The sequence below is a fragment of the Anabrus simplex genome, chromosome 1, assembly GCF_040414725.1.
Source record: "Anabrus simplex isolate iqAnaSimp1 chromosome 1, ASM4041472v1, whole genome shotgun sequence".
In the NCBI taxonomy this organism is placed as follows: Eukaryota; Metazoa; Arthropoda; class Insecta; order Orthoptera; family Tettigoniidae; genus Anabrus; species Anabrus simplex.
In genome coordinates, this window is record NC_090265.1 from 990,275,118 (window position 1) to 990,288,372 (window position 13,255).

A 13,255-nucleotide genomic window follows, 5' to 3' on the forward strand; every position below is an offset into this window, starting at 1 on the left:
CATTGTCTCCGTTATAGTCCTCCTTTTCTTCAGTTTCATCTTCCCTAAAGTCAACATAGACAAGTTTCTTATTCTTTCTTTCTTTCTTTCTTTCTTTCTTTCTTGATTTGTTTACCCTCCAGGATCGGTTTTTCCCTCGGACTAAAGGGCACTGTCCTGGAGCTTCAGACTTTGGGTCGGGGATAAAACTGGGGAGAAGAACCAGTATGCTATGCTGAACAGGGACCTTGTGGAGGGATGGGAAGATCGGAAGGGACAGGCAAGGAAGATAGAAGGAAGCGGCCGTGGCCTTAAGTTAGGTACCATCCCGGCATTTGCTTGGAGGAGAAGTGGGAGACCACGGAAAACCACTTCCAGGATGGCTGAGGTGGGAATCAAACCCACCTCTACTCAATTGACCTCCCGAGGCTGAGTGGACCCCGTTCCAGCCCTCGTACCACTTTTCAAATTTCGTGGCAGAGCCGGGAATCGAACCTGGGGCTCGGGGGGTGGCAGCTAATCACGCTAACTACTACACCGCAGAGGCGGAATATTTATTCTTTCAGTTGAAAAAATGGGAATGTTATATGATATTTAAGCATGTATTTATTGTGTTTCTTCACTCACCTGTTCAAATCAGCAGCGCCGAGCTCGATAGCTGCAGTCGCTTAAGTGCGGCCAGTATCCAGTAATAGGGAGATAGTCGGCAGCCTTGAAGATGGTTTTCCATGGTTTCCCATTTTCACACCAGGCAAATGCAGGGGCTGTATCTTAATTAAGGCCACGACCGCTTCCTTCCGATTCCTAGGCCTTTCCTATCCCATCGTCGCCATAAGACATATCTGTGTCGGTGCGGCGTAAAGCAAATAGCAAATCAGCAGGCGGCGATCTTAGCTCAGCTACATCCTTATGTCGATTTCTCTGTTTTTCCCTCTCAACCTCCTGGCACTATTAGGAGTTAATATATTTCCTCCTCGTGGTATATTCTCATGCATCTGATTTTAATTCACAGCTGTTTTTATTCCGAAAATTTAGTAGTTGTTGTCTTAAAGGGATTTCAAAGCACGTCATAACGAAATGAAGCGAACAAACTCGACCTAAAGTAATAAAAAACTTTGTATTAACATAGCATGTATCGAATAAAGATAATAAATTATCATACGTTATATATTATAAATAAGTACCATGTTTCATACTAAATTTATCATTGCGCCGACAAGCGTTTTCCCACATTCTGGCAAGGTCTTCATTTTTCGGGAATGAAAGATACTTGGTGTTTGGTTCTTTGGTTTTTCTGTAGTAGCTTAAACAGCCTGCTACTGCATAGCCCGGCATTATCAAATGTGTGATCCGTGCAGATTAATGAGAAGAACAACAGAGCTTCAAATTATATACGGCAAGCATTTCAATACATAATGCATGTTTATCACACTAAAAATACGACAGCGGCAAGCCATGTATACCTCTAATAACTAAAGATGAATTCTGACAGCTAGCGCTGGAGGGAGGAGTATTGCACGTGCCATTTCACGATGTTGCCACATTCCAGCATTCTTTTCTCTTACCCCTCGCTTCCGGCTCACTTGTTCCCTCGTCAATTCAAACCGCTGTGATCTATTGTAGACTACCTGACCAGACTGTAACTGACTTTGTCTCATATTCCGTTATCTTTAACAGGGACCGGGCAGATTAGCTCAGACAGTAGAGCGCTGGCCTTCTGATTCCAACTTAGCAGATTCGATCCTGGCTCAGTCCGGCGGTATTTGAAAGTGCTACAAGACGTAAAATCAATAACGTTATCATTCTTTAACAGGGGTGGTACCTACAGCCTGACAAATCCTCCAACATGCCCTTTGTCTTATACATTGTCTCTGTACACCTTATTGGTATAATTATAGGACGTAAAACAAGTAAGACAAAGTGAGTTAGAGGGGAAAAGGGTGCGCGGGGGGTACTCTTTTCCACACCACCCAGCGGTAGAGTACTTGGCGCGTTGTTTTAAAAATAGTGGTATCCCAAGTAGGCCTAATCCACTGACGGTGCTCTTTATCATTTTGTAGTGGCTCCATCCCTTCGCTGCTGCTGCTGCTGCTGCTGTCAGGGCTTGAATAGGAGCTAGAACTGAAGGAACTTTTATTTTTTCTTCTTCTTCTTTATCTGTTTACCCTCCAGGGTAGGTTTCTCCTCGGATTCAGCGAGGGATCCCACCTCTGGCGCCTCAAGAGCAGTGTCCTGGAGCTTCAGACTCTCGGTCGGGGATGAAACTGAGGAGGATGACCAGTACCTCACCTGCTATTCTGAACAGCGGCCTTGCCGGGAATCGAACCCGGATCTCCGGGGCTGGAAGCTAATCACACTAATCATTACACCACAGAGGCGGACAGATATTTAACACCATGTTGTATATTTTAAACATTTCATTTAGCTTCTCTTATTCAGATGTCATTGTTATCAAGAGATTTCGGTACTTTTTAACAAATCGTGCAGGTTTAAAAATAGTATTTCCTAATTATCATCATTTCTTAAGACCACTTTCATTTCCTTTACAGTCAAATTTATCTTCTCAGTCGTGTTAGTTAATAATAATAATAATAATAATAATAATAATAATAATAATAATAATAATAATAATAATAATAATAATTTCGTGTGGCTATATCTAGCCGGGTGCAGCCCTTTTAAGGCAGACCCTCCGATAAGGGTGGGCGGCATCTGCCATGTGTAGGTAACTGGGTGTTATTGTGGTGAAGGATGGTGTTATGTGTGATGTGTGAGTTGCAGGCATGTTGGGGACAGCACAAACACCCAGTTCCCGAGCTAAGGGAGTTGACCGCTTAATGTTAAAATCTCCGACGCGGCCGGGAATCGAACCCAGGACCCTCTGGACCAAAGGCCAGCACACTAACTATTTAGCCATGGGGCCAGATAATTGTTCCCCCTGTGGTTGGGGGCGGTAGAATAACACCCACGGTATCCCCTGCCTGTCGTAAGAGGCGACTAAAAGGGGTCCCAGGGGCTCTGAACTTTGGAGCGTGGGTTGGCGACCATGGGGCCGTTAGCTGAGTCCTGGCATTGCTTCCACTTACTTGTGCTAGGCTCCTCACTTTCATCTATCCTATCTGACCTTCCTTGGTCAACACTTCTTCTTTTCCGACCCCGACGGTATTACGTATGGAGGCCTAGGGAGTCTTTCGTTTTCACGCCCTTCGTGGCCCTTGCCTTCCTTTGGCCGATACCTTCATGTTTCGAAGTGTCGGACCCCTTCCATTTTTTTTTTGTCTGATTAGTGTTATATAGAGGATGGTTGCCCAGTTGTACTTCCTCTTAAAACAATAATCACCACCACCACCACCACCACCACCACCACCACCACCACCACCACCACCACCGCCACCACTACCAGATAATTGTATGATGATGAACGGGGTTACAAGTCAGGTCGTGAGTTTCACTAATAAGAAAATTCCTCTCATAATCAGTTTTAATTACTGCGCTGATGGGGTGAAACTTCCTTACAGGGATCACTGTATCTCGGTGTTAATATAAGGAAAAACCTTCATTGGGGTAGTCGCATAAGTGGGATCGTAAATAAAGGTTATAGATCTCTGCACATGGTTATGGGGGTATTTAGGGGTTGTAGTAAGAATGTAAGTGAGAGGGCAAATAAGTCTTCGGTATGTCCCCAATTGGAGTATGGTTCCAGTGTATGGAAACCTCACCAGGATTGTTTGATTCAAGAACTGGAAATATCGAAAGAAAAGCAGCTCGATTTGTTCTGGATGATTTCCGACAAAAGATAAGCGTTACGAAAATATTGCAAAGTTTGGGCTGGGAAGACTTGGGAGAAAGGAGACGAGCTGCTCGACCAAGTGGTATTTTCCGAGCTGTCAGTGGAGAGATGGCGTGGGATGACATTAGTAGACGAATAAGTTTGAGTGGTGTTTTTAAAAGTAGAAAAGTTCATAATGATCATAAAGTTGGAATTTAAGAGAATAAATTGGAGCAAATATTCGTTTATAGGTAGGGACTTAGGGATTGGAATAATTTACTAAGGGAGATGTTCAATAAATTTCCAAATTCTTTGCAATCATTTAAAGAAAGGCTAGGAAAAGAACTGATAGAAAAACTACCACCTGACTGACTGCCCTAAATGCAGATCATGATTGATTGATTGATTGATTGATTGATTGATTGATTGATTGATTGATTGATTGATTGATTGATTGATTGATTGATTGATTGATTGATTGATTGATTGATTGATTGATTGATTGATTGATTGATTGATTGATTGATTGATTGATTGATTGATTGAATTCTAACATTTACTTTCTTGTTTCAGGCATGAGAAAGCAGCGGGAGCGTTCAGGTCACGTGACCAATGTGGACCCCTATCATGGCTGCACAATGTGACCTCTTCAAGGTGCAACGTCTCTCCTTCCCGCCCAAAGATGTAGCTACCACCCCTCTCCAGATCAGCAGCCAACAGGCGACGACCGTAGCCTGCCGTCTGGAGAACAAGACGGCATCTGTATCCGTGGTTCATGTCCAAGAACCGACGAACCATGCACCAAAGGTGTGTCAGCTCCATTCGCCAAGGGACTGCCTTCTCATACAGGTAACTATGATGCAGAAATTAAACCGACATCTTGACAAGTCGATATCAATTTGTTTACACACTTTGACAGATGTTCTGTGCTGAATTTGAAATTCTGAGGTCAGTTCCTTTTCACTTCTCCATCTCGAGCTTGTGTTCCATTAGATACGTTCCCAATTGTCATCAAAGTCTGCAAAACTCTGAACCTGTCCATCCCTATCACAGTAAGGAATCAAAACAGAGTATTCATATAACCACCAGTCTAGGAAATATGACAGTGTGCTTTATTTTAGGGGCTGATGACTTTCGATGTTAGGCCCCTTAAAACAACAAGCATCATCAAGAAAGCAGCTTTATTTTAGTATATTAATCTGAACAGCATCAACGGAGTTAACAAGGAGTGTGGCGTTAAAAACACATGCATGGTAATCAACAACAGAAACGCATCAACACTGTTATCACCTAGACGGAAACACCATTGAAAGGCTGCCATTTTGAAGTATCTTGAATGGAATCAGCGTGTGTTAATAGCAACCAAAAATGGCATTGTAAGATGTTTTTATGTAATTACTAGTTACATTTTGTGTGATGTTCGATTCAAAATACGTTTTCGTGTCGTTGAGTGTTGTGCGTTACCAGTGCAAATTTATATTTTTGAAAGATGAACACCAAAGTCGTCAATGAACCGACTAAGCCTAATGTGGATATATCACAGAATTTTGAACATCCCATGGGGCTGACCATGTCAACAACGAGGAGATACCTTGTCGTCACAGTAAGTCATGAGATTATCTCGTCTATCTCGTTCGTATCCTTCGAAATAAATACATCCTAATACAACTGATTGTAGAAGTCAAGATAGAAAAAGGGGAATGTGGACATGACGCAGAATATCATCGTGGGCACACAGCCTACGACAGTGGTCTGACAGTCGCGATATGGCAACTCTAATACAGGGAACACAAAATAAGAAAAATTACTCTATAATGGCCACAAACCTTTTTGAGGAGATGACACTAGAAGAAGAAGAAGAAGAAGAGGGGTATATTCCGTAGGCAGATGTAAACTCTTAATAATTCTGGGCGTCAGGAGAAAACTATCGTAAATATAAAACTTAAATAGTGGCAACTATTTATGTACAACAGATACAAAAGAGTTACATATTATCAGCCTTTACTGTCCTTCGATGTAGTCACCAGCGTTGTGTATAACCCGTTGCCAGCGATGGGGAAGTCGTAGTATACCTTTAGCAGAGCCTGTTCTGTTGATGGTGCGAATGGAGCGGTCTACTGCCTGTCGAATCTCTGCAACAGTTCTGAAGCGAATGCCACGAAGTGGTTCTTTCATCTTCGGAATCAAATCGAAGTCACAAGGACTTAAGTCCGGGGAGTATGGTGGATGGTACAGTATTTCCCAGTCCTATCGACGGAACAAATCAGCCACAGCTTGGTCTGTATGCGCCCGACCATTGAGGTGCAAAATGACGGGTGGACTCTGCAGAAAGTGTTGCCACTTCTTTCTCAAAGCTGGTCGCAGGTAATACTGTGTATTGACGGTCTGCCGTGGAGAAATGTAATGCATTAGGATAACACCATCACAGTCGTACACGAGGATCACCATAACTTTCACCGTACCCACAATGACGCTATTTGTTCGATTGGCGTTTCAGTTTTGGCTCGTACGATTTGGCCCATGTCTCATCCAGGGTCATGATATGGCGAAAGAAAGTCTCTCCTTCGCGCTCATAGCGCTCCAAGTGCTTCTTAGCAGCGTCGTAACGCAACCACTTGCGCATTTCCGTCAAATCATGCGGAATCCATCGTGATGCATTTTTTCACATGCACGGGCGTTCCTTCAGGATGTGAAGCACAGTCGTATGCGCTAATTCGGTTTCTTGGGCAAGCTCACGAATCGTCTGGTTTCAATCACTATCCAGTAACGCGGCAAGAGCATGCACTTCTCCTTCACTGACGCTCGTAGGATGACCTGCCCGACCGACCCGCCACAGTTTGCCGACCATCGTTGAAGGCTTTTACCCAACGTGCCACCGTTCTGTAAACAATGCAGATTCCCCGCAAACCTCTTGAAGACCTTGATGACACTGTCGTGCTGTTCGACCTCTGGCACATTCAATCTCGATCCAACTCTGTTGTTCCTGTTTGGAAAACATAGTGACAACGTTACGTTAGACCGCTAGCTCACAAGTGACTGTGTTTCTCTCGCTTGTGCGCACGCAGGTGATGTGGGAAGGGCGAGTCCATTTGCTCTGAGGTAAGGTAGGTATGTAACCAACGTGTGCTATCAGCGACAATATTAGATTCCGTTGCATAGCGTCTCCACAGCAGTGTTGCCACTATTTAAGTTCCAACCCTCGTATTTTGAGGTTTTATCGTATATGACTTATTTTGGTCATATCTTCTTATGGGTACACTATTGTATGTGCAGGTGTCCGGCTCCATGGCTAAATGGTTGGCGTGCTGGCGTTTGGTCACAGGGGTCCCGGGTTCGATTCCCGGCATGGTCGGGAATTTTAACCATCGTCGGTTAATTTCGCTGGCACGGGGGCTGGGTGTATGTGTGTCTTCATCATCATTTCATACTCATCACGACGCGCAGGTCGCCTATGGGTGTCACATCAAAAGACCTGCACCTGGCGAGCCGAACATGTCCTCGGACACTCCCGGCACTAAATGCCATACCCCATTTCATTTTGTATGTGTAGGTTTCACAGGAATGAAACTAAGCTACGTGATACTATCGTATGTGCAAGGATAACCCAGCGGTAAACAATGGTAAGTGATCATACACCAGGAAATAGAAAGTAGAGGATAGGAAAAGAAAGATTGAATAGGGTCATGGGAGGGAGAAAAGGGAGGAGATAGTAGCTTCTGTTGCCGTCAGGAAAGATAGGATTGACCAAGAGAAGAGGGGATTAAATGAGTTGGGGTAGGGTTGGGGGCTCTGGCCATGGGATATTCCATTGTTAGACATGGGGGGGGGGAGGGGAAGTGTGTGGAGGAAAGTGAACCAGGGTAGAGTGTTATCTAGGAGTTAGGTAAAGGCAGATATTGAGGAAAGTAGAAGGGAAGGAAGAGGGAAAAGAGAAGGTGGTAGTGTTTCACGTTGGTACCAAGAACGTAAGGCAAGCAGGTAAAGTACCAACATAGTTGGAGGATATGTGGGATCTGGTAAATGCAGCACGGTGAAGTTTAAGGAAGCGAAGATTGTTATCAGCGGAATTATGTGTTGGAAAAATTCTGATGCTTGATGCACTGTAGAAGGCCTATCCTTGATGTGTGGGCACAAGTGCAGTGGGGCAGAGCCAGGCAACGAGGAAATCCTTTTTTCTCTTTTTTACAATTTGCTTTACGTCGCACCGACACAGATATGTCTTACGGCGACGATGGAATAGGAAAGGCCTAGGAGTGGGAAGAAAGGGGCCGTGACCTTAATTAAGATACTGCCCCACCATTTGTCTGGTGTGAAAATGGGAAACCACGGAAAACTATCTGCAGGGCTGCCAATAGTGGGGTTCGAACCCTATAGCTCTCGAATGCAAGCTCTCAGCTGCACGACCGTAAACGCATGGCCTACGCGCTCGATTTGTACTGCTCTTCATGGTCTAGTTGCTATCGGGATGTATTCACCAAAAAGAGAATTGCCCTTTACGTTCAAGCGTATGGAAGGGTTTCTTGAACCCAATACTAATGTACATAACAATGTCTGATTTATTATTACTAATAGTATTATAATTATTATTCCTTTTATAAGCTCTTATTATTAATATACCTGTATTATTACTAAGCCCTGTTCTTAATATACCACATATTACTTATGCATTTAATAACTACACCTCCCGACACAAAAGGTAGGTGTTGTAGTGTAACGGGAGCTCCAGAATGTATCTGGATAGAATCAGAAGCTCGAGTTGTATTTATTTTGATTATTTAGCAAATAACTACAAAATTAAATTATTAATGATAACAAAAGCGCATGAATATAAAGCAAATCGAATGCATACGTATTCATAATTTATGTAAAGAACAAAACTTTGAGCACGAAAATATATTGTTTTATTTTTGCATGGAAACTCTTTGGATCGCAGTCTCCCAGTATGTCGGCAGTTTTCATTAGAATAACACGGTTGCGTTTTGCTCATTGTGCGGTCTGTATCAAATGTATTATTGAAGTGCGCTCTTGTGATTAAGTTATATAAAAACAAGTAAACATAGGTGTGACTAAATTAATGTAATAAAAAAAATAAAATTGCGGCGATCGACAGCTGCTGATTGGTTGAAGTTCACAATATTCTTATACCGGCTTGGTCATAGAAGCCATGAGCTAAATAGTTCTTGGCTAGTTGATCTGTGAAGAATTATCTACACTTCGCAAATAAAACTGTGCACTTCTATGGTTTTACTAGTTTAAATAATAAAATTCGCAACAAATTGGCCCAAACGTAGCCTATAACTTTACTACGATAATAGAACTATGCAAGTTTATTGGCTAAGTGTGTCTTTCACAAATGCATGTTATAGCGTTCAGCAAGAAGTATGTTGTTACCAAAGTCCATTCCATGGGACGTGGTATACAAAGACTGATTCTACTCAGGTTTCGAGTCAAATATTCTACACTACACTAGCTATTAGGTAAAAAGAAGTTGTGATTGTAAAGTTTTGGTGATAAATATGTATGTTTTGGTGTAGTTAGAGTTCCTCTGGAGTTGTACATTCAGAGTTACGGTCCCTTAATTCTATTCAGTTACCAACCAACCAACCAACCAACCAACCAACCAACCAACCAACCAACCAACCAACCAACCAACCAACAACGTAGAATTGCCGGGCTGAGTGGCTCAGACGGTTGAAGCCCTGGCCTTCTGACCCCAACTTGGTAGGTTCGATCCTGGCTCAGTCCGATGGCATTTCAAAGTGCTCAAATATGTCAGCCTGGTATCGGTAGATTTACTGGCACGTAAAAGAACTCCTGCGGGACTAAATTCCGACACCTTGACGTCTCCGAAAACTGTGAATATAGTTAGTGGGACGTAAAGCATTTAACATTATTATTATTATTATTATTATTATTATTATTATTATTATTATTATTATTATTATTATTATTATTATTATTATTATTATTATTATTATTATTACGGGGATACCCGCGGATCAGCAGAGGTGAAGGAAGGTGCCGGGGTGAATGGGTCTAACTACTTTGTCAAGAAAGAATTTAAACTGAAATGGAAGGTTATATTTTCAAAAAGCAACAAGTTAACAGAATTCTCACTTAGTGTGATAACAATGATATATCAGGTACCATGACAAAGTTTAAACAAAGCAAGAAAACCGAAACTTTAGTGACTGTTTGATAATCAGGGCTTTCAGCTCCTCGTTTTACATTTCCTGAGCTCTCAGCTCAACTTTATAAAAGAGTACAATTTTACACAAGGGCAGAAATCCCCTAATACACGGAGCGCTGGCACCCAACTCACAATATCAAGCCTTCAAAAGGCTTTTAGTAATCTTACTTTGAAAAAGAGCTGACAGGCTCTCAGTTTTCAAGCCAATTCAAGGCAACACCAAAAATATCTTACACCTTTTTTGCCTTCCATGGCCCAGCTTACAAACTGAAACAGGGATATCTCGTACCCAACCTATAGGGTCTTCGAGTAAAAGAAATAACAGTTAAATAAATGGCCCGAACACAAAATGAAAGGAGGCGAATACTTGCACTCCTAGATGTGAATTCTAAAACCTAAAGGGCAGTAGGCCGATGAAACAGGGGCTATTCCCAAACTATGGAGGTGACTCGTATAAGAAAGAATTTAAGACATTACGGAAAGGAAGAAAACCAGTTACAAAACGTAGTCTCCTCAAACCAATATGAAGGGGAGTTCGAGAGGGTACCTCACTCTCTATCCCCAACTTACAGTCAAATATTTTATGAAGTTGTTACATAAGCCGGCAGAAGTTACATTTTCAGAAAGTTAGGTTACATAGTTAAGATTTCGGACCTCTCCCTCGGGTTAAACTACAGAGATAGCAAGAAATAAATATGTTAAGTGGCCATACCTTGTCGGAGTACTGCTGCCTGATGAAAGAGGCACCTCCCGCCTCCTGATTGACACACACACTAAGTTAGATGACGATCAATTAGCCAAGAGACGTGAAAATCCGCAGTTTATAAACCCTCGGGGAAAGTTCGAGACCTTTCATGAATAATCAAGCCACACCCTCTCACTTTATTGGTTACCTTAAAGTTACACACCAAATCGAAGAAGAAGGCTGTGATAGGCGAAAAATTAATTACAGAAATTCGTGATTGGCTAAATTCAAAACTGGCGGAAAGAAAGGATAAATATTGCCAACCCAAAAATGAATGAACGAAATTTAGTAAAGAAAAAACTTATGAATACAAAACTTCTTCAAAAAAGTTCTTTCACTTCGCACCAGAGTGAATGATCATAGTTTTAGCAGAGACATCTGTTGAAGAAAGTCCAAACTTCTTGATGACTGGTAAACAAAACACGTAGAATTTCATACAGTGCATGAAACTTCAAAATAAGAAAATTACGTCCAATTACTGTAGTGACATCTTCTGAGTAATGGTTGAAGTAGGTGTAGTTTCAAGTTCACTATTTCTCCAGAAGAGGAGTTCATTTAGGCGCAAGATTTAAATGTGCGGCGTAGAGGTGTACCTCCCGGTACAGACCTCCCCCCCCCCAATGTCCTTCCAAGGGGTGACACAGAAGAATTTTGAAAAAAATTATTATTTAACTTTGAAGAAAAAATTATATATATATTTTTTTTAAGTAGACAGGTGGAAGGTAGATTAACTCCAGCTTAAGAGTGTCTTTGTTGCCGTAGAATGTGAAATACATGTTGATAATTTTGACGGGCAAGTACTGCCGCTGCTGCCGATATCCAGTTGAGGTCGCCCGGACCCCTCAAGTACCCTCAGATACACCTCTCCCGCTACTATGAGAGGTGTAGTCGTGGTGAAGGACGCCGCAGATCAGAAGTGTATCTACAGTCCCCAGATGAGTTGGCGGTAGGGGCGCCGCACTTCAGCCTTTGCCGGGAGATGGACTCCGGCGCACCGTACACAAGTAGACTTCACGGGAGTGGAGTGGGCCCGTACCCCACCTCGGTGGTGGTACGGGGACGAACGGCTGCGGGGGCACTGAAACAGTAAGATCTCGGCGACAGAAAAGAATTGTTGGTGACTTGAGAATAGAGGGTACGATCTTTATTGGTGATGCTGAGGGGCCTGTGGCGTGGAAGGCATTTCCGGTACAATTATTATTATTATTATTATTATTATTATTATTATTATTATTATTATTATTATTATTATTATTATTATTATTATTAACATTATTATTATTATTAACAACAACAACATAGGATGAACTAACCCCACCATCTCCTGATACTCTAGGTTTAACAGAAGAATAGTTTTCTATGCTGACGTAACGCTGCACTATGCAGCCAATGATGATGCCTACCTGTTTTGATGAATGCATCACTCGGTTAGCCACTGCCCTACTATTTCAGAAGAATAAAATGAGTTCAATCTAGTGTAGAGGGACATTTGAGGGTATTACGTGATATATTCGTGCTGTGGACTTCTGATACGTTAAAGAAGTCCTGTGGAACAAATTTCCGACACCCTGGTTACACATTTTATAATTTCTTAAGAGTACTATTGCTTACATTTCGTGATGAGGGTACTAAAGGGCAGCAGTTTCCAGGCGAAGGAGCTGGGCTATATATATCATTCATTAGGCCAGTCTTGGAATATGGAGCCGCCGTATGGGATCCATATCAAACAAGAATCATTAACAAACTTCAGATGGTACAGCAGAAGGCTGCAAAGATTCGTGCTAAATGATTTCAATCCTAGAAGTAGTGTGACAAGTATGATAGAAAAACATGGGTGGGAGACGTTGGTGACTAGAGAGAAACGAACACGGTTATGTTCCATGCATAATGTCTACATATAGGAATAAGCCAGCTTTGGGGAGAGATGAACAGTCGAGTAGAAAAGTCATGTTACATAAGTAGGACACATTATCCGCATAAACTAACAGGTAGATCTCAAAAAAAAACTTACTATGGTAAATATTCATTCGTAAATCGGGAAAATGATTATTGGGATTCATTACCTGCAGCTTTCTTTTATCATTTTCCCAAAAATGTAAGACGCTTCAAGAATAGACTCCATAATTCTGTAAACTGTGTGTAAATGTCTATGAGATGGTGTCATATTTTAATGCAACGCTCGAACCACTGTAAATCTTAGTATTAGGGCATCCGAATTATATAAGGTATGTATGAATTTGTATATGAATGTGTTATATTTACAACGGTAAGATAATAGTTAGTGTAAAATCGAGCTCGATAGCTGCAGTCGCTTAAGTGCGGTCAGTATCCAGTATCTCCTTTCATTTATCTGACACCGGGCAAGTTGGCCGTGCGGTCAGGGGCGTGCGGCTGTGAGCTTGCATCCGGGAGATAGTGGGTTCGAGCCCCACTGTCGGCAGCCCGGAAGATGGTTTTTCGTGGTTTCCTATTTTCACACCAGGCAAATGCCGGGCCTGTGCCTAATTAAGGCCACGGCCGCTTCCTTCCACTTCCTAGGCCTTTCCTAGCCCATCGTCGCTATAAGACCTAT

At 42.3% G+C, this 13,255-nt stretch overlaps 1 protein-coding gene across 1 annotated transcript in view; it reads left to right on the plus strand.

Moving 5' to 3' along the window:
• Positions 1-4,375: 4,375 nt before the first annotated feature.
• CngA (Cyclic nucleotide-gated ion channel subunit A) overlaps positions 4,376-13,255 on the plus strand; it is a 204,542-nt gene continuing 195,662 nt past the window's right edge. Inside the window, exon 1 of the mRNA XM_067148987.2 lies at positions 4,376-4,597. Coding sequence (XP_067005088.2) covers positions 4,376-4,597 — 222 coding nt within the window. The remainder of the gene's footprint in view (positions 4,598-13,255) is intronic.